General features: G+C 42.4%; 2 protein-coding genes across 2 annotated transcripts in view; one reads left to right on the forward strand and one right to left on the reverse strand.

The window, feature by feature from the left end:
- The window catches only part of CNTNAP2 (contactin associated protein 2), a gene marked incomplete at its 5' end in the record, with an annotated part of 1,430,381 nt that overhangs the window by 558,444 nt on the left and 849,083 nt on the right, over window positions 1-22,854 (reverse strand). The gene's annotated exons all lie outside the window — the stretch shown is intronic.
- The window catches only part of CFAP141 (cilia and flagella associated protein 141), a 41,995-nt gene that overhangs the window by 6,448 nt on the left and 12,693 nt on the right, over window positions 1-22,854 (forward strand). The window contains exons 2-3 of the mRNA XM_083378324.1: window positions 5,977-6,017; window positions 18,137-18,266. Coding sequence (XP_083234450.1) covers window positions 5,977-6,017; window positions 18,137-18,266 — 171 coding nt within the window. The remainder of the gene's footprint in view (window positions 1-5,976; window positions 6,018-18,136; window positions 18,267-22,854) is intronic.

Below are 22,854 nucleotides of genomic sequence, written 5' to 3' on the forward strand. Positions count from 1 at the left end.
ACTGAACTGGGAAACGGCTGCGAATGCAGCTATTTATACCCTGGCCTCTAGGTGGCAGCCAATAGGTTTAAAGCAACCTATTGCCACCCTTGAGGCAGCCAATGGTGCAGCTGAAGATGGGTTGTCTGAGGAGCTGGGAGCCATTAGCTAGCTTCCCTGCTTAAACAACCTTCCAGCAATTAACCCCACGTGATGCTCTTTAGTAAGACAAAAACCCAATACATTACAACTTTATTCACATATAATAAAGTTCCAGTACATTTTTAAAAACAGATTCCTCCAAGTAACATTCAGGTTCTTCTGAGAAATGTAATCTTAAAAAAATCTTGTAATTCCTATAAATTTATTTATTTATTTATTTATTTGTTTTTATAGACCGCCCTTCTCCCGAGGGACTCGGGGCGGTGTACAGAGGAAGGAAGGTATACAGATTGAACAATAAAAAACAATAAAAAACAATAGTAAAAACAAACTGGGACCCCAATTAAAGCTATCATGCCAGGCCGGACTGCTGGAACAGGAAGGTTTTTAAGTCGCGTCGGAAGGTATGGAGGTCGGGGGCCATCCGGATTTCGGTTGGTAAGCTGTTCCAGAGGGCTGGTGCACCCACTGAGAATGCCCTCCCCCTGGGGGCCACCAGCCGACATTCCTTGAGCGGTGGCACCCTGAGGAGGCCCTCTCTGTGGGAGCGCACAGGACGGTGGGGTGCTGACATTGGCAGAAGGTGCTCCCGTAGGTAGTCCGGACCCATGCCATGTAGGGCTTTGTATGTCATCGTTAGCACCTTGAACTTCACACGGAAGGCAACCGGAAGCCAGTGCAGCGCACGGAGGAGAGGTGTGATATGGGAGTATCGGGAGGCTCCCAAGAGTGTCCGTGCCGCTGCACTTTGCACCAGTTGAAGCTTCCGAGTGGATCTCAAGGGCAGCCCCATGTAGAGAGCGTTACAATAGTCTAGGCGAGAGGTCACAAGGGCATGGGTGACTGTACGTAAGGAATCCAGGTCCAGATAAGGCCGTAGTTGGCGAACTAGTCGAACCCGGGAGAAGGCCCCCTTGGTCACAGCTTCTATGTGGTCTTCCAGGGAGAGCTGCGAGTCTAGGAGGACACCCAGGTTGCGGGCCCTATCAACAGGGGGTAGTAAGTTGTCCCCGATGTTAAGCAATGGGACGTTCTGAATATCCTGGCTTGCCGGTACGTACAGCCATTCAGTCTTGTCCGGGTTCAGTTGAAGCCTGTTCCTCCCCATCCATTCCCGGACCGCTTTCAGGCAGCGGGACATCACGTCTAGGGCATCACTGATATTGTTTGGAGTTGAGATAAAAAGCTGGGTGTCATCAGCATACTGATGGTACCCTACTCCAAAACTGCGAATGATCTCACCCAGCGGTTTCATGTAGATGTTGAACAGGAGAGGCGAGAGGACCGACCCCTGAGGGACTCCGCAAGCGAGAGGCCTCGGGGTCGACCTCTGTCCCCCTGTCAGCACCGACTGCGAGCGACCCTGGAGAAAGGAGGAGAACCAACGCAGAACCGTGCCTCCCACTCCCAGTCCCCTGAGGCGTCGCAGCAAGATACCATGGTCGATGGTATCGAAAGCCGCCGAGAGGTCTAATAAGACTAGGACAGAGGAATGGCCCCTGTCCCGGGCTCTCCAGAGATCATTCATCAGAGCGACCAATGCCGTCTCCGTGCTGTAGCCCGGCCTGAAACCCGATTGGTACGGGTCTAGTTAAACCGCTTCATCCACGATCTGAGGAAGTTGGTGCGCCACCACGCTCTCAACAACCTTCGCAAGGAAGCGAAGATTGGAGACAGGACGAAAGTTATTCAAAGAGGATGGGTCCAAGGTGGGCTTCTTGAGGAGAGGTCTCACCACCGCCTCCTTCAAGGCGGTGGGGAAGTGACCCTCACTCAGAGAAGCAGAGATGACCGCTAGGAACCAGCCTCGTGTCCCCTCTCGAGCTGCATAGGCCAGCCAGGAAGGGCACGGGTCCAGTAAGCATGTGGAGGAGCTCAACCTTCTCATAATCCTGTCCACTTCCTTAGGAGTTACAGGATCAAATTCTTCCCAGATGACGTCGACAAGACTGTCCATGTCTTGTTCTTCCATCTCAGCCCAGTTGGAGTCCAGGCCAGTTCGAATCCGAGCAATTTTATCCAGCAGATATTGACCGAATTCCTCGGCTCGACCCTGCAAGGGTTCCTCCCTCACCTCTTGGTTTAATAGGGAGCGAGTCACCCTGAACAAGGCAGCCGGGCGATTATCTGCGGATGCGATGAGGGTGGAAAAGTAGTTGGATTTTGCCACCCTTATCGCAGCGAGATAAGACCTGGTGAGGATTCTTAGTCGCAATCGGTCGGATTCGGATCAACTGGATCTCCAACGGCTCTCTAGGCCCCGTCTCCGACGCTTCAACTCCCGGAGCCCCTCGGTGAACCATGGGGCTCGCTGGGATCTGTGCCGGGTCAGAGGCCGCAAGGGTACAACTCGGTCCAGAGCCTCCGTGGCTGCCTTTTCCCAGGCTTCCACTAAGGCATCCGCCGAGCTGTGAGCAGGAAGTGCATGCGTGTCCCTAAGCGCTGCCTGGAACTTATCAGGGTCCATTAGGCGCCTAGGGCGGTACCATCTGACTGGCACCATGCACCCACGGTGGGGGGTGGCAAGGGGGAAGTCTAGCCGCAGGAGGTGGTGATCGGTCCATGACAGGGGCGTAACAGTTGTGGCACCCCCACCGATATCATCACGCCACCGTCCAGACAAGAACACCAAGTCTGGGGTGTGGCCTCTCTCATGAGTCGGTCCAGAAATTATTTGCGACAGGTCCATGGCCGCCATGGAAGCCATGATCTCCCGAGCCAGTTCGGACGATCCTCCCAGGGACGGTAGATTAAAGTCGCCCAAGACCATGAGTCTTGGGAATTCAACCACCAACCCTGAGAGGGCATCGAGTAGCTCGGGCAGGGCCGCCGCTGCACGATTAGGTGGTAGGTACGCCAGCAGCAGGCCCAACTGCGCCCCTGGGCCGTATCTCAGTAGGAGAGACTCACACCCGACCATCTGAGGGACGGTGGTCTCTCGCGGGCTAAGGGATTCCCTGATGATAACTGCCACTCCCCCGCCCCTCCCATGGGCCCGAGGCTGGTGCAGCACCTGGAAACCTGGCGGGCAGAGGTCAACCAGAGGGACACCACCCTCTGGGCCCAGCCAGGTTTCCGTGATGCAAGCCAGGTCCGCATGCTCGCTCTCCACTAGGTCACGAATGAGGTGAGCTTTGTTAGCTACGGACCTTGCATTCAGGTAGACCAGCCTTAGCATGGGAGGGTGCACACCTTTGCTCCCGGGTCCTCCGGGGGAGTACAGAGGGTCGGAGCGTCTCACTGCTTGTACAGAGCGGAGATGACACTCCCGGTGATGATACGGCCCTCTGTCTGTGCACCTTCTGCCATTCCCCACCATCCTGGGAATGGGATGTTTGTCAGTACGCCACTGGGTATTATCGGCGACTGGTCCTCGTTGTACACCGTCGCGAACGGTCGTGGGCCTGGCATGAGTTATGGTGGCTGGAAGGCGTGCCTTTCCCGCGCAACCATAGTCTTCTCCCTCCCCCCTCCCTAACCCCACAAAAAACTTAACTAAGAACTTAATCAGGGGCCTCTTGTTGGGCTTATGCTGGAGGCCCCTGACCCTGCCCGGCCATCTCTCAGAGGCCCAGTGGTTGGGCCCGTTATCGAGATTGGATGTGATGCAGGCGGGTCGCACCCAGGAGAGTGGGGAACCCCTGAGGGCGTGTAGTACTGTGCTGGAGTGTTGAACGAGCATAGTCACAAGGGGTTCTGGGAAGGCAGTCCCCTGGATGGTGAATTTGCAGGAGGGTCGAGTCGGGTAGGTGCATTTTGGATCATCACCCTGCCACTGCCACTTGGCCGGGCGAACCCCCAGAAGCAGGCCACTCCTCATCCTCTCACAATGGGTTGTGTCTCTGCTTCCGGGGGTGGTCCAGAACGTACTCTGGGTGAAGCATACCCCATGGAGCTCTCACCTCTATGGGGTTGCAGGTGTAAGGCCAAGCCACTCTGCCACCGTGGCTTGCACCCAGGCCCGTTATGTCCTGTGGGGCGAGAATGGGCAAGGGTGGTTGAGAGTGGGTAGAAGGCAAGATGGAGTGATTCATTAATTGGCGTCAGCTCTGGTGGTTCAGCCGCCCAAACAGTTCCCTCCCTGATCCTCTGGGCGTTGTTCCCGGCCGCAGCTCCATAGGCCCCTATTGGTTGGGGACCGTCCAGAGCGTGGCCTCCCAGAGTTATGGGAGTCCCTGGTGTCATGCCGCTGCTGTTGCCGTCTCCGTTCAAGGTGCCTCGACGAGGTGGCTCAGGGTGTGTGCCGTAGATGCCTCGCCTCCGCCGCTACCGCCGCTGTCAGAGGGCCCTGGGCAAAAACGGTCGACCGGGGCCCGGAGAGGATGTCACCACCGTCCTCGCCTTCGTTGCCGCCGCTTCCGCCGTATAGGGCATAGAGGAGTCGTTGGCACCCATTCGCTGCCGCTACCGTCGTAAAGCTGGTCTGCAGCGTCTCCTTGATTACTCGGAGACGCCGCCGCTATCCGGGAGCAGATTAGGCAGCCGAGGCAGAACAGCAACTCCGGCCCCACTCAGGATGGTTGTAACGGCAGCAGTGGTACAGGGGGCGGGCCGGAGATGCCACGCCGACAGCGCTACTGCCGCTGTCTAGGCCCCTGGGTGGCGGATGACTGGGCCTGGAGAAGCAGTCCCGGTCGCCGTCGTCTCCGCTGCCGCCTCTTCCACTGCCCAGCTGATCCGCGGCGCCTCCTCTGATCCTCGGAGACGACGCCGTTGCCCGGGAGCGGGCCAGGGGAGCCGAGGTAGAGCGGAGGCGTTGGCTGCAATTCAGCTGGCTGTGCAGCCGCAGCGGCTCAGGGGGTGTGCCGAAGATGTCACCGCCAACCGCCTCCGCTGTTTCCAGCCCCCTGGGAAGATGGCCAGCTTTGGGCTTGGGGCGCTCTCACCGCTTTCGCTTTCGCTTTCGCCGCCTCCGCCTCACAGCTGATCTGCGGCGTCTCCTTTGATCCTTCGGAGACGCCGCCGACGCCGACGCCGCCCAGAATAGATCAGGCGGCTGAGGCAGAGCGAGGATGCTGGCCCCTTTTAAAACGGCCGCCAACGGCCCAGGCGGTGGGGCGGGGATGTCCCGGCACCTCTACAGCTGATTCGGGGCGGCAGCGGACAGCACATTGCCCATCTCAGCTGCCCAACTTCTGACCCCACCCCAGGGGTCTGTTGACATCCCTGGGGGGCTCCTGGGGGGACGCCTTACCACTGGGGGTTACGGAGCTCTCCCCAGCACGTCCGCCATCTTTGGAGCCGGCAAAAAAAAAAAATACTTTGAAGGAACTTTCAAAACAATTCCACATTATGTTTAAATGAATTTTACAGAGGTAGTTACTGTATTAGTTTGTGCTGACTATCTTTAAACCTACTTTTCAATGCATGCAACTTCATGAGGAGTTAATTAGTCATTAGTCATGTAAATTTGATCACATCCTCACATTCAGTTGGAAATGTAACAAATTTGATCAACATTCTATATTCAGGAGTCTAGCCCATCTTTATAGCTAGACTAAACAACCTAGTAGAGATGTTTGAAAACTCAAAACAGCTTAAAATATATATTTTAAGTTGAAAAGACTTGTTCCTGCCATTATAAATATTTTAAATTCAAAATAGGGCTACTTTGATACAATGGTTAGAATAAACAATTTTGAATTAAGGGCTGTTGCTCATTTGAAACATTTTGAACTGAAAAGAATGGCATAACTTTCACATTATAGTAAAGCAAAAAAAAGTTCACTTATAAAACTATAGATTTTGTTAAGTGAAAAAGAGCTTCTGTCACAATCATTAGGACCAAGATACTAGGTTACTGTGTTGCTTTACACTATCTTTGTTCCATTTCAGATGCTGAAAAAATTTAAAGAGTTTTCCAAATTTCTTCAAAGGTAAATGGATTTTCAATTTCTGTTTTTTTTTAATTGTAATTAAAAGCTCCTGTTCAATCCTGAACCCTAAGGCAGAAAGCATTTAGTTATGTGAAACTGTTGACATTTACCTGAAAATACAGATAAGACAGAAGCTACAAATAGAGGACAAATGACAGATTCTTCTAATCCCATGGCTTCATTTAAGTCCTCTCTTGGGCTGAATTCAGATACACCAGGACTTGCTGGTCATATAAGGGCTATTCATTTGTTATGAATAGCAAGCATATTTGGGGGGCTATAACATATTATGTATTGATAAAATCTGGCAATGAATAAACCACACAGTTCTAATTAAAGCCTGCTATTCTAATTAAAGTCTGCTAAAGTCCTTCGGGAGAAGGGCGGTATATAAATAAAATTATTATTATTATTATTATTATTATTATTATTATTATTATTATTATTATTATTATTATTATTATTACAATTATTATTTTAAATCAGCTGAAGTATATACAGTATATTTTCAAATACAGTGCAAGACAATAATACAGCCATGATGTTATTTGTTGTTGTTAGCTGCGAAGTCGTGTCTGACCCATCGCGACCCTATGGACAACGTTCCTCCAGGCCTTCCTGTCTTCCACCATCTTCTGGAGTCCATTTAAGCTCACGCCTACTGCTTCAGTGACTCCATCCAGCCACCTCATTCTCTGTCGTCCCCTTCTTCTATTGCCCTCGATCTTTCCCAGCATTAGGCTCTTCTCCAGTGAGTCCTTCCTTCTCATTAGGTGGCCAAAGTATTTGAGTTTTAGCTTCAGGATCTGGCCTTCTAAAGAGTAGTCAGGGTTGATCTCCTCTTGGACTGACCGGTTTGATCGCCTTGCAGTCCAAGGGACTCGCAGGAGTCTTCTCCAGCACCATAGTTCAAAGGCTTCAATTCTTTGGCGCTCAGCCTTTCTTATGGTCCAGCTTTCACTGCCATACATTGCAACTGGGAAGACCATAGCCTTGACTATACGCACTTTTGTTGACAGGGTGATGTCTCTGCTTTTTAGTGTGCTGTCTAGATTTGCCATGGCTTTCCTCCCCAGGAGCAAGCGTCTTTTTATTTCTTGGCTACAGTCCCCATCTGCAGTGATCTTGGAGCCCAGGAAAATAAAATCTGTCACTACCTCCATTTCTTCCCCATCTATTTGCCAGGAATTGAGAGGGCCGGATGCCATGATCTTGGTTTTCTTAATGTTTAGTTTCAACCCAAGTTTTGCACTCTCCTTCTTTACTCGCAACAAGAGGCTCTTTAGTTCCTCTTCACTTTCTGCCATTAGAGTGGTATCATCTGCATATCTTAGGTTGTTGATGTTTCTTCTGGCAATCTTAATTCCAACTTTTGATTCATCTAGCCCTGCCTTTCTCATGATGTGCTCTGCATATAAGTTAAATAGGCAAGGCGACAGTATACAGCCTTGCCGGACTCCTTTCCCAATTTTGAACCAATCAGTGGTTCCGTGTCCAGTTCTCACTGTTGCTTCTTGGCCTGCATATAGGTTTCTCAAGAGACAAATTAGATGGTCTGGTATGCCCATCTCTTTAAGGACTTGCCACAGTTTGTTATGATCCACACAATCAAAGGCTTTAGCATAGTCAATTAAGCAGAGGTAGATGTTTTTCTGGAACTCTCTAGCTTTCTCCATGATCCAGCAATGATGTTATTACAGCTTGGGTAACTTAGCCAGGCTATCTATATTGATATAGGATTGATGACACATTTGGACGATACTTTTGGATGCTTTAATTGACATCTGCTACAGAAGAGGTTTTCCCTATTCATAAAATGATTCCAAATACCATCTTCTCATTTAATTAAGCAAATTAAAAGAAACATTAAAAAGCCAGATAAAATAGGGAACTTAGCTAACATCAAAGAAGCATCCTTGAGTGCCTTGAGGTCTATCAATTTTAACAAACTCAGAGAGAACCTAGGAAAGATTCCATGGATGAAAATCCTAAAGGGGAAACAAAAAACTCAAGAAGCATGGAAAACTCTAAAAAATGTGATCATAAAAGCCCAGTACAGCACAATACCACTGAAAAAGAAAAACAAGAAATTCAAGAAGAAACCAGCATGGCTGCACAAAGATATCTCTGACAAACTGAAAGACAAAAAGGACAAATTCAAAAAATGGAAAAAGCAACACATAACTAAGGCTGACAGCCAGAACATACAAAGATGAAGTCAGGAAAGCAAAGGTTCAGAGCGAACAAAAACTTACAACAGAAATCAAGGATAATAAAAAAAAGTTTCTTCCAAAATATTAATAACAAGAAAAAAGTCAAGGAAACTGTAGGTCCACTAAAGAGAGAAGATGGCAAGGAAATAACAGGCAACAGTGAAAAAGCAGAGCTGCTTAACTCATTCTTTGCATTAGTCTTCACACAAAAAGAAATTACAGCCCAACATACAAAAAAAACCCACTGCAGAAGACAAACTAGAAACAAAAAGTAAAATAAGCAAGAAAATGGTAAAAGAACACCTATACAACCTTGACAAATATAAATCACTGGGACCTGACATATGACATCCCAGAGTTCTGAAGGATATGGCAGATGCTATCTCAGAACATATCTTTCATAAATCCTGGAGCACTGGGGAAGTACCTGACAATTGGAAAAGGGCTGGTGTGGTTCCCATCTTCAAGAAAGGAAAAAAAGAAATGGACCCAGGAAACTACAGACCAATCAGTTTCACATCAATACTTGGGAAGATCCTAGAAAAGGTTTTCAAAAAACAGATCTGCGAACAACTAGAAGCAAACAAAGTTATAACTAGTAGCCAGCAGGGGTTTGTTAAAAACAGATCATGCCAAACCAATCTTATTTCATTCTTCGATAAAGTGACTAAACTGGTAGACCAGTGGAATGCTGTGGATATAGTATACTTAGATTTCAGTAAGGCATTTGATAAAGTAGGCGACAACCTATTCCTTGGTAAGCTAGAAAAAGGTGAAATAGACAACATCATCACCAGATGGATCTGTAGCTGGCTGGCAAACCATATTCAATGAGTAGTCCTCAATGGCACTACATCCACATGGAGAGAAGTAAGCAGTCGGGTACCACAAGGTTCAGTCTTAGGCCCAGTACTTTTTAACATCTTCATAAATGACTTAGATGAGGGAATAGAAGGGGAACTCATCACATTTTCAGATGACACTAAACTGACAGGAGTAGCCAACACCCCAGAAGACAAACTCTATTCTATTCTATTCTATTCTATTCTATTCTATTCTATTCTATTCTATTCTATTCTATTCTATTCTATTCTATTCTATTCTATTCTATTCTATTCTATTCTATTCTATTCATCTTAAACTGCTTCACTTAAAAGCTATATGTAATGGTCAGGAATAATTTACACATACATCCTAATTGTGAATTGACAGAAGGAATAAACTTACCTTCTAAACCAAAGTAAGCACCATTTATTTATTAATAAAATTTTATAGCCTCAAATTTCACAAAAAGCAACTCTGGGTAGCCTATAAATAATTAAACACAAAGTGCTTCCTAAACATACTTTTCTTTTGAGACTCTTTATAGTGGCACATAATTACTGATTATATACTGTATTCACTGCCATATACAGGTAATCCTCACCTTACAACCACAACTGTGTCCAAAATTTATGTTGCTAAGTGAGACATTTGTTAAGTGAGCCTTTTTACAACTTTTCCTGCCACAGTTGTTAAGTAAATCACTGCAGTTGTTAAGTTAGTGACACAATTGATAAGGAAATCTGGCTTCCCCACTGACTTTGCTTGTCAGAAGCAAATGACCCCAAGTCACTTCAACCGTCATAAACATGAACCAGTTGTCAAGTGTCTGAATTTTGATCATGTTGATTATGAGGATGCTGTAATAGTTGTAAGTGTGAAAAACAGTCGTGTCACTTTTTTCAATGCCATTGTAACTTTGAATAATCACTAAATGAACTTTTGTAAATCAAGGACTACCTGTGTAAATTATGGTAAAATATAGATGTAAGCTTAACATGGGAAAACTAGTACAAGGAATGTTAAGCAACCATATCAAGCCTATCTTTCTTACTATGATTTTAATTTTAGCAAGTTCTGTTTGGATTTTTTAAAAAAATATTAGCTGCCTTGGGAACTAATTTACCGTATTTTCCGGCGTATAAGACGACTTTTTAACCCATGAAAATCACCTCAAAAGTTGGGGGGTCGTCTTATATGCCGAGTTGTCTTATACGCCGGAAAAATACCTCTCGGATCTTTTCTCTTTTCTGCTGGGCGGCGGGATCGCTGGGTGAATGGAGGTAGGCATGGCGACCCGTGGTAAAGCGGCTGATGGCGAACGGCAAATGGGTGATGGAGGGCAAACTCTCGTTAGCTTCTGGGGCAGCTACTGCAGCTGCCGCCATTGCTCTCTCTAGTACTGGCCATGCTAGCACCTCCAATGCTGGCTGTCAGGTCCCTGATGAGAGGAGGAGCAGGCAGTCCCCAGAGGCGCCCCGCTCGACCATAGGAAGGGGGCACCTTTGCTCCCGCCGAGGCACCGCCTGACTCGCGCCGACCAGAAGAATTGCTTGCCCGGTCACGGAGTGCAGAACTGAGAGCAGCAGCGCACCAGGCGAGAGAGCTCAGAGAAAAGAAGGCGAGGCGCCCATTTGGCGGGGAAGGAGCAAAGCTGGGCAAATCACAGAGCAGGTGGAGCAGAGAAACGTTACAGGGGAAAAGGGGCGGGGTTTAAAAGGCAAGTAGGGCAGGATGTGGAGACGTTCTGCAGTTAGAAGTAATGAAGGAGCCTCCGGGCGCTTTTTGGATCGGATTCTGCAAACTGAGCATGCCGCTACAGTCCTCGTGTTTCCCAGGGTTGCTTGTCGTGCCAGAGGTATTCCCTGTAGCCCCAGATTCTTTAGCTCCCCACTTTCCTTAATTGGGTGAATTTTGTGCTCCGTGGAGAAACATTAATACGCAAATGCCATTTGTTTAACCACGCAAAACTCTGGGGAAACCTTGGTATTTGGGAACAGAAAGGCTTAAGCCTTTTCATTTCTGTTTTATGCACGGGCTGGGAGGGTCACAAAGTTTACCTCTTTTATTTTAGCAACATCGTGGCACTTATAAAAAAAAGGGGTAATAATGCTAAACGAGTTGTTAATATGCAGATTGTGTGCCAGGAAGTGAAATATTGAGTTATTAGCCCAAACCCTATAATTTAACATGAAAAGTAGGGGGTCGTCTTATACGCCGGGTCACCTTATACACCGGAAAATATGGTAAATAGAAAAGCACATAATGTATATAACATACAGCAGAATATTTAAGTAGCCGTCCTAGTTTCAAGAATAATTTTGAATGTACTGCTTGCTTAGCCTAGTTCATGCAAACTTTTTTTTTTCAAAAAAAATAATCCTTCAATACTTCTTGGTTTGATATGGGGATATTGCATATATTGGGCACAGGCATGCAGGCATTTATTGTGAAGAAAAGGCTATATGGATGAGCCTCCTAAGACTTAATGCATATCATACCCATAAGTTCTTTTTTTCTCTTTTAAAACTGACATATGACATTAATTTGTTTTTACATTTAACCTGACCTTTAAAAAATCTGCATGGTTTTTTTGGGGAATATAGGAAGAATGTAGTGAGCAAGACTAAGTATTCTGGGAGAAGGGACCTTTATCCATAGCTGCTATACATACAGTTGCTAATTACACATATAGAAATGTGGCATAAATATATGCTTTTGGGGGAGCGAACTCCTAAACCCCCCTCCCCCTCCCCCACTTACCCTGATTACAGGGTTCCAAATATATAATAATCATAATCTAACTAACATTGATCAACTATATAAATAACCAAATACATAATACACTTTAACCCGCCTATAACATAATTACAAACACTCTAAAAATATCCAACTTATACTAATACAATAATAATATCGTATGATATAAATATTATTATAGCTAATAATAATAATAAAAAAGGAATTTAAATTATAACAATCTAAAATTTACTCATAAGCTAAATGGAACTTTTTAGTCCCATATTTTTTCTGAATATAATCTATCTATCTTCTCCAAACCGAAATGTATCTTTCTTGTGAATGATCCTTCAAGTAAGCAGAAATCTTAGCCATTTCTGCTAAATTTGACACTTTAAGCGTCCATTCCTCTATAGTAGGCAGGCAGTCCTTCTTCCAATATTGCCCTACCAATAACCTTGCAGCTGTTATCAAATTCAACATCAAGTTAATTTCTTTAGTATCACAATCTGTAATAACACCCAATAAAAATAATTGTGGGGTAAACTTTATCTTTCTCTTGAAAATCTTTTGGATGTTCCACCAAATTTTAATCCAAAAAGCTTTAAATTTCTACAAGTCCACCAAATGTGAAAATAAGTAGCGTCCAAACTACCACATCTCCAATAAATTCGAATACATACAAGACAGCTTTTTAGGATCCAAATGCCATCTATAAAACATTTTATAAAAATTTTCTCTTAAGTTTTGGGCTTGAGTAAATTTTACATTTCTAACCCAAATTACCTCCCAAACATCCAATGGGATCGATTCTTGAATATTTTGAGCCCACTTTACCATGTAGTCTTTCACTAATTCCATTTCCGAATCCAATTCTATTAAAGCATTATAAATTCTCTTTATATGCACTTGAGTTTGATCTTTAATCTGTTTTACCAAATTTTCATCCATCAGTGTCAAACCAACCTTCTGATCTAACTTCCACCTAGCTTGCAGTTGGGTATACTGAAACCAAGACTGTACGATATTTTCTTGTTTTAACTCGGCTACCGATCTTAATTGCCAATCATTCCCTACCAGTCTAAGTAATTGCTTATAAGAAATCATATCCAAATTCACACCCATAGATACACCCTCTATTGCGTGTCCAGGAATCCCCCAAATTGGTATTTTATAATTCAACTTATAATAATACTTTTTCCAAACACGCAATAAAGCACTTCTTAAAATATGAGATTTAAAAGCCTTGTCAACTTTTTTTTATCATAAATCAAATATGCATGCCACCCATATAATAAGTCCCACCCCTCAAGACAAAGTATATTTTTATTTGTTAAACTTAGCCAATCACTAACCAGTGTTAAAACCACTGCATCACAATATAGTTTCAGATTAGGCACCTTAAGTCCTCCTCTTTCCCGAGCGTCTTGTAAAATCTTAAGTTTAACTCTCAGTTTTCCCCCCACCCAAATAAATTTATTAATACCCTTCTGCCAATCATCCAAATTAGCATCCTTTTTCAAAATAGGTGTCATTTGAAACAAAAAGAGAAATTTTGGTAAAACATTCATTTTAACAGCTGCAATTTTTCCCAACAAAGATAATTGTAATTTTTTCCAATTATTTAAATCCTTTTGTACTTTTAACCATAACATCTCATAATTATTCTTATATAATTTCACATTAGAAGCTGTAATATATACTCCCAAATATTTAACCTTTTTCACTATTTCATAACCTGTTAATTTTACTAACATTTCCTTTTCATTCATGGTCATATTTTTAGATAATATTTTAGTCTTATTATTATTTACCTTGAAACCCGAAACTTTCCCATATTGAATTATGATTTCCATCAAATCTATAACCGATTGAATCGATTGGGATAATGTAACAATCAAGTCATCCGCAAATGCTCTTAACCTATAATCATTCTGCTTTATTTTTATTCCCTTTATTTTAGTTGATTCCCGAATTTTAATCAATAAAATCTCCAATGTTAAGACAAACAGTAATGGTGACAGAGGACACCCCTGTCTTGTACCTTTTTCAATTTTAAATGCATCTGTTAATCCATTAATTATAATTTGTGCTGATTGTTGTTGATATACGGCCTTAATAGATTGCAAAAATTTATCCCCAAAATTCCTCTTGTCCACAACTTTCAATAGAAATTGCCAATTCAACTGATCAAAAGCTTTTTCAGCATCCAATAATATCAATGCCTCAGGGACTTGGTTATTCTTATCCAAATACTAAATTAAGTTAACTAATTGTCTTACATTATATTTCATATATCTTCCAGTTATAAATCCAGACTGATCAGTATGAACCATTTGTGTCAAGACTAGCATTAATCTATTTGCCAATATTTTTGCAAAAATCTTATAGTCTGTGTTTAAGAGCGATATAGGTCTATAATTCTTAGGCTGAGCAAGATCTTGATCCTCCTTTGGGATCAATTATATAAAAGCCCTTCTCCAGGATGGAGGCACCTCCCCTCCAGCCTGGATATTATTAAATAGTTCCTTTAAAGGTTCTACCATCTCTGCAAGTAAGGTTTTATAATAAATTGCTGTTAAGCCATCTGTACCAGGAGCCTTACCCACTTTTAACTGTTTAATTGCTAATATAATTTCCTCAGAAGTGACTAAACAATTCATCCCTTCCCGTTGTTCATATGAAAGCATAGGAATATGCGCTTCCTGTAAGTATTTATCTATATCTAAGGCTTGTATATTCTCGCTAGCATATAACTTTTCATAAAAATCCAAAAAACCCTTTTTAATCAAATTTTGTTGATATATTTCTTTACCCTTATATTCTATTTTCTCTATTTTATGTAACTTCTGTTTTTTCCTTAATTGATAAGCTAGCCACCTACCAGGCTTATTTGCGTTACAAAAAGTTTTATGTTTTGCATATCGCTAATTAGTTGCAACCTGATCCACCATTAACATATTAAATTGCTCTTTCAACAAATTTATTGAAATCCTTAGTCTCTTATCTAATGGATTCAAAATAAAAACTTTCTCCTTAAATTTAATCTCTTCTTCCAATTCTTTACGTTTTTGCATCTGCTTACACCTATGACCATTATTCATATGAATCAGAATCCCCCTCATATAAGCTTTACTAGCATCCCAAACCATTTCAATCGGTGTTCCTTTATGCATATTCAAAACAAAAACTCTTTCAAATAATCTTTACATTTCTCTGAAAGTACATCATATCTAAATAAATTTTCATTCAATCTCAAAGATCTTCTTATCCCATCTTCCCTAAATAGCTCCATCCATACAGGACTATGATCCGACAATGTTCTAGGAAAAATCTTGACATTCTTGACCCTGGAAATAAGATCACCAGTAATTAAAAAAAAAATCAATTCTAGAAAACGATTGATGCCTGTCCGAGAAAAAAGTAAAATCTCTGTCCTCCAAATTTTGCTCCCGCCAAATATCTCTTAATTCCAAGTCATCTTTCAAGTCAAAAAAACCTTTAGGCAATCTAGAATAGTTAGGAGAATTTTTAAAAGACTCCTTCTTGTCCTTGCTTGAATCCAAAACACCATTCCAATCACCCATCAAAATAACAGATTTATAATCCAATTGAGTTAATTTATCATGTAAAAACTTATAAAACTTTCTTTGCTGTTGATTAGGAGCATATAACCCAATAATGAGAATTTTCTTGCCTTGTAACAATAGTTCAATAATAACATATCTTCCCTGTGGATCAGACTCAATTTATGTAGCAGATAAGTCTCTTCTTAGATAAATAACCACCCCACTCTTTTTATCTGGAGCAGATGCTATAAAATGTAGTCCCAACTGGGAATTAATCAAATACTTTTGATCTTTTGCACAAATATGAGTTTCTTGTAAGCAAACAATATCATTTTTATGTTGCTTCAGGTAGTGAAACACTTTCTTTCTTTTTTGTGGTGAGTTTAAACCATTAACATTCCATGCCAAAAACTTTATCACCATCCTGTGACCTGGAGCCTTTGGAACACTGCCTGAAGATCCGCAGTTGGTCTCTTCGGTCGCGCCCCTCCCACTGGCTCCATAGTAACATAGTGAGTCCTTGGGGAGAAGGGCGGTATACAAATCAAATAAATAAATAAATAACAGGGCCTTGTATCATAGGCCCAGAGTCCATCTTCTGTTTCAGTTGCTCCTTTTCTTTCCATTTATGTGCAGCACACGTCATTCTCTGTTCTTTTGGATCACCCTTTAACAGCAAACTCTGTTCAGTAGATTCAGCCAATTGTGCCTCTCCAACAAACTGTGATGTTGCCCCTTCAACTTCTTGTTTATCTTCTTCCATTCTTTTAAGTAATGGAGATGGTGGTGAACCTGCTTTCAGGACACAGATATAAAATCTTTTGCCTTTGCGATCGTATTAAGTCTATATCGTGTCCCTGCATAGTTTACCACTATTCCAATAGGTATCTCCCATCTGACCTGAATTTGTCAATTTTTAAGCTCATCAGAGAAAAAAACCAAAATCCTTACTTTTTCTCAACATTTTAGGAGGTATTTCTTTCAAAATTATAATATCTTGACCCACAGTTTGAGATCTCTGTTGATAGAAGGCCTGGATGGTTGCATTTCGAAGTGACCTCTTAGAAAAATAGATCACCACATCTCTAGGTAAATTTTTCTGCCTCATAATCCAAGAATTGACCCTGAAAAATTTTCCCACCTCCCTTGATAACTCCTTAGGATCCCATTCCAAGATGGGAGCAATGGCTTTGATCACCTCTTCCTGTAAATCCTCTCGAGGGTTTTCTTTCAACCCTTTATTCTCAAAGCAAATTCCATGTCTTTATATTGTGAAATAATCACCTCATCCTCAGTTTTATCAATTTTATTTTCTGCTTTAGCAATTCTATTTTCAAGTTTTTCACTATTTTCCACAACCTCATCCACACGATCATCTAAATGTTCAATATGTGCAACCAGCCGTTGAAGTGCAAACAAAATGTCTTCTCTCATCTCTCTATTTTTACACTCAAGAAGATCAGCTACCTCTTCCTTTATTTGTTGAGCCGTTTGTTGTGCCTGCAGCTTCAAAGCATCCTGCAAGTCTTTAAGTGTAAGTGCTGGTGGTGGAGGAGAGGGTGGAGGGCATCTGGGCTTTGAAGTGGATTGTGTTGCAGGTTGTGTTACGGGAGAGGAAATTGAAGTTTTAGAAATAGCAGGAATTGCCTGCCATCTTGAAGCCATTTTCCAACTTGCTACAATTCACTTTCTCTTATCACTTTCACTTTCCCTCTGCACTTCAGAATAAAAATAAAATCCAAAAAAAGAAGAGGAACCCTCAATAATAATAATAATAATAAAAATTCTTTAAAACTCTAAAATCCAATATATTGTTTAGACTTTAACAGAATCTTCGTACTTTATTCTTTCAAACAGAAAGAAAAAAAAGAAAAGAAAAAAACATTTCGGTGCCATCTTTTCTCTTTCAAAATCAAATTTATGTATGGGGAAGATTAAAGCACCCCGAGTTAAAGTTCTGAATACTTGCAACTTTACTCCTCCTGGTCAGCTCTGTCTGCTTTAAAAGCAATCATAAATCACTATAATCTGCAGATGTGGATGCAGCATCTGGCTTCGCCCTTGCTTCCGAGCAAAGGCATCCTGGACTCGGAGAAAGCCTCGGGCTCCGTGTGAGCTCTCACCCTCCGACCCCCAGATAATTCTGGGAGGTCTTGGGGAGCTCTACCACTACCCAAGGAGAGGTCACCTCCCCCTCTTCTCCTGAGGGGGAAGTTTACGAGCCGCAGGACAGCTGATTGTCACCATCTCCACGGATCTAACGAAGCCTCAGGACAGGTGGCCAGAGAAAAGCTGCCATTCGGCATGGCGTTGCCACTGGAAGTCCAGAAGGTTGTAGCATCTTGACAGAAAGCATCAAGAATACATTGAAAGAGAAAAAGATTAAAATCCAGTTCCTCTCCTACCAAAAATTGCTACCTTAAGCAATTTTTGAAGGGTGGTACTTAAATATCTTATGCCCTCCAAAGCACACTTTTCTGTTAAATATGAAACACTGCACAAGTTATTGTTAAGTTTTATTAAAAATATACTTGCTTTAACTTAATACTTTTTAAAAAGTAACTTGGTCATGTGGAATTGTAAATGGACATTTGTAAATGGACAAATGGCTCATATGTGGACATTTCCTCTTTGAATATGAATTGCACAGCTCTGATTAAAATGTAACTTCTTAAAGAAACATAATTTTAGAAGTTCTGTTTGATAAATTATTGTATCAAAATTCTTTACACTATTGACATTCCACACTATGTCCAAATCACACCTATTTACCTAGCTGGGAACGTGGCCGAGCTATATGCCTTCAGCTGAAATCACAGGAAGACAGGTGTTTTGCAAGAAGCTGGAAGAGGCACCAAGCAGAAATGAAAGAAGAAATACACCATGCTAATAAACAGCTGATGATGGTAAGCAGAAATTTTTAAAAAAGAATGCTAATAAACAGTTGATAATAGCAAACTTGAAAACTTTTACAAATATTAATTTATTTAGTTCTGAAAATCCTCTTAGTCTGTAGCAGCATAGCTTAGATGCCCTTTGCCAGAAGAGAGAGAGAGAGGGGAAAAAAACCCTATTTTCTGAAGGCATAAATGGATGATGTTAGCTTTTACTCACTTCCCCCCTATTGCAAATGTAGCCTCCAGACATGTTTTCCTGCTATGGTTGGAAAGAATTCTTCTTTTCTCATGTTGCCTCATGTGTTCTTTTAGGTTTAGGCCTGAAACAATTTTATTTCTTATAGGCTAACTTCAACAGTTCATTCACTATTTTTCATAGGAAAAAATACCTCAAATGGGTAAAAGTTGCCTCAATAACTAAAAGCTTCTAAGTTCACATGTTTTATTTTTATTGAAGTAGCACAGTTACTTAGCTTTGTCTGGTATGTAATAAGATGCTGGTTTAAAAATATTATCTAGGTAACTCTTTTGTCTCAAGTTACTGGAGAAATGCTGAAGTAGCAAAATCCTATAATTAAAAAACAAATAAAAATCTAAAGTCTTTTTGTTAGCTAGGAAAAACTAATTAGCTAAAGAAAAATTCTTCACCATATTAACACACACACACACACACACACACACACACACACACAAAGCACTTAGGCACTGATGATAAAGGGAGGGCCTTATATTAATTATGATGGACACATTACATGGATTTTGTAACTTGTTAATTAACATAGATACTTTGTATTTTAATTTGACTTATTTCTTGTGTTTTGAAATTATGTTCAGGCTCATTACAGACTGGAATGTAGGAAAAACTTTTATTCTAGTGCTGTACATTCCTAAACTGAAAAGATAAGCTACAGAAGGGTGGCTGGAGATTACCTCCTGATCAGAAAAAGTTTCTTAGTGTCAACTGGCATCTGGTTTCTAACTTCAAATGACCTTTGTAGTTGATTTACTGTGCAAAAGAGGGTTATGCCAACACTGCAACAACCTGAACTGAAGCCATTTTCACTTCATTTTCAGTTGCCACATATTTAGAAAGAAGGAGGAAGGGGGTGTAGTTCTGAATTAGCCAAAACAATTTCATGTATGGGAATCAAGTTCGTTACTATAGCATTTTGGTGGGCTGGAGAACTGGGATGAGTGCCCGCATTTTCTACTAACTAGTGAATGTGATTTATAACATATAATTGGGTTGGGAAGTGCAACTTATAACTTTGTAAGCAAGGGGAAGGAAATTTAGTCTTGGGTTCACCTTTGTATGTGCCATTAATTTGTAGCTAAATAAAAATGTTCTTTGAGGAAGAATTCCTTGCTTTGAAGTGCTTTTAATTGGTCTCATCTACCAGAACCATGACAGGTTATTTTTATCTTGTCCAATCAACTTTCCTCTTACATTTTCTTTGTTGTGTCAGCTATAAAAAAGGAATGTAAGATGGGTCTCAGGGGTCTCCTTTTTCATAGGGAGATCCCTCTTTATTAGGGTTCCCTAATAAACTGCAGAGCACATCATGAGAAAGGCAGGGCTAGAGGAATCAAAAGTTGGAATTAAGATTGCTGGAAGAAATATCAACAACCTAAGATACGCAGATGATACCACTCTAATGGCAGAAAGTGAAGAAGAACTAAAGAGCCTCTTGTTGCGGGTGAAGAAGGAGAGTGCAAAACTTGGGTTGAAACTTAACATTAAGAAAACCAAGATCATGGCATCTGGCCCTCTCAATTCCTGGCAAATAGATGGGGAAGAAATGGAGGTAGTGACAGATTTTGTTTTCCTGGGTTCCAAGATCACTGCAGATGGGGACTGTAGCCAAGAAATTAAAAGACGCTTGCTCCTGGGGAGGAAAGCCATGGCAAATCTAGACAGCACACTAAAAAGCAGAGACATCACCCTGTCAACAAAAGTGCGTATAGTCAAGGCTATGGTCTTGCAATGTATGGCAGTGAAAGCTGGACCATAAGAAAGGCTGAGCGCCAAAGAATTGAAGCCTTTGAACTATGGTGCTGGAGAAGACTCCTGCGAGTCCCTTGGACTGCAAGGCGATCAAACCGGTCAGTCCAGAGGAGATCAATCCCGACTGCTCTTTAGAAGGCCAGATCCTGAAGCTAAAACTCAAATACTTTGGCCACCTAATGAGAAGGAAGGACTCACTGGAGAAGAGCCTAATGCTGGGAAAGATCGAGGGCAATAGAAGGGGACGACAGAGAATGAGGTGGCTGGATGGAGTCACTGAAGCAGTAGGTGTGAGCTTAAATGGACTCCAGCAGATGGTAGAGGACAGGAAGGCCTGGAGGAATGTTGTCCATAGGGTCGCGATGGGTCGGACACGACTTCGCAGCTAACAACAACAACAATGCCTGGCCAGGAAGGGAACATCTGGAGACAGTGTCCTGGAAAGGGGCCTGAGAGTCTGGGCAGGCAGTGAGCTTGCGATATCACTCAGAAAGAGACAGAGACAGAGAGAGGCACTATGCTTCCCTTCTCCCTCTCTCTCTCTCTCTCTGCCCCCCAATCTTCTGCTCACCTCACATTCTTCTGTGACAAGCTTTTTGCACTGGCTTTAAATTGGGTCACTGGCTGGGGATCGCAGGCTGGCCCTGTGCACCTCAGATGGGGCCAGTCCAGGAAAGGGAAATCCTGGTCACCAGGATGCAGGGCCAATCAGGGGCAAGTCCAGATGGAAAGAGAGAGAGAGTTAGAGAGAAGGGAAGCACAAGTGCCTCTCTCTGTCTCTCTTTCTGCAAATGGTGGAGGAGACTGGGAGCCGCAGGAGCAGGCTGAAAGAGCCACATGCAACTCTGGAGCTGTGGGTTGCCGACCTGTGGTCTAGTGTAAAGTCTCTGGATATTGAACTTGTGAGCTATTATTATTTATTTATTATTTATTAATTTAATTTATATACCGCCCTTCTCCCGCAGGACTCAGGGCGGTGAACAGGGCAATACATAAAAACTAGATACAAAAATTAAAAATTATTAAAAAGTAATTAAACAATGCCCATAATAAATTAATACAGATTAAAAATTAAAGTCCATTTATAAAAATCCCACCCCGTCCCATCAGGCCAGGCCAGCTTGTTTAAAGAGATGGGTTTTAAGATCGCGCCGGAAGGAGCGGAGATCGGGCGCCATCCGGAGCTCAACCGGAAGATGGTTCCATAAATCCGGTGCACCCACAGAGAACGCCCTCCCCCTGGGGGCCACCAGTCGGCATTCTTTGACCGGTGGCACCCTGAGGAGGCCCTCTCTATCATATACCCTTGACCAAAGATTGGTATATTCCTATCTGGGATGGTCATCCTTTTCCACCAAGCACACAGCTTCAGAAGGGATGCACATAGAGCTGTAAGGGAGGAAGAGGCACCCACTGAGGATGCCCAGCCAGATTAACCAAGTCAACCCTAACAATCAATGGGGTGACAAATGTCACAGCCAGATTGTCCCCCACTTCCATACATTGTGAGGAGTTTCCAGGTCTTCTCATTGGCAGCTTCCATGTCCTTCTTTGGGCAGCTCATTATACTGAAGAACACATATTCATTTTAGATTAGAAGCAGATCATGGAAGCTCATTAGAGGGAGATCCAACCTAGAAGTAAGAAGAAATTTCCTGACAGAACAATTAATCAATAGAACAGCTTGCCTCCCAGAATTGTGGGTACTTCATCACTAGAGATTTTGAAAAAAGATTGGACATTTATCCAGTTTGGAAGAATACTGTCTTGGGCAGGGGGTTGGATTAGAAGACCAATTCTTTGATTCTATAATTCCATGAAAAGCCCTTTGTTAACTTTATGAAGAAAGTAATTATTACTACATGCAAACACAAGCAACCAAACAAAATCAAACCTACATATTAGATTTAAAAAGAGATGGTTTCAACAAACTTAGACAGAGCTTGGGAGGGATTCCATGGATGAAAATCTTAAAGGAGAAAACAACTCAAGAAGCTTGGAAACTCTGAAAAAATATTATTATAAAAGGCCAGTCTAGCTCAATACCACTGAAAAAGAAAAACAAGAAGTCCAAGAAGAAACCAGCATGGTTATGCAAAGAACTCTCTCATAACTTCAAAGACAAAAAGGATAAATAAAAAAATGGAAAGACTAAAGCAGAATTTCAGCAAGTAGCCTGAACTTGCAAAGATGAAGTCAGGAAAAATAAGGCTCAGAGTTAAATAAGACTTGCAACGAATGTCAAAACTAATTAAAAAGTTTCTTTCATCATGTAAAAAACAAAACAAAAAAGTAAAGGAAACAATTGGTCCACTAAAGGGGGAAGAAGGCAAGCAAATGACAACAAGAAAGAGAAAGAGTTGCTTAATTATTTGCATCTGTGTTTATGAAAAAAGAAAAAAAAATAGCCCAACCTACCAACAAGAGAAGCAAAAAAGACCAACTAGGAATACAAATTAAAATAGGCAAGAAAATGGTAAGACAACACCCATCCACCCAAGATGAGCTCAAATTACCAGGATGAGATGGATTACATCCCAGAGTTCTGAAGGAGCTATCAGATGTTATCTCAGAACCATTGAACCATATCTT

This window comes from Vipera ursinii, assembly GCF_947247035.1.
Source record: "Vipera ursinii genome assembly, chromosome: Z".
Classification (NCBI taxonomy): domain Eukaryota; kingdom Metazoa; phylum Chordata; class Lepidosauria; order Squamata; family Viperidae; genus Vipera; species Vipera ursinii.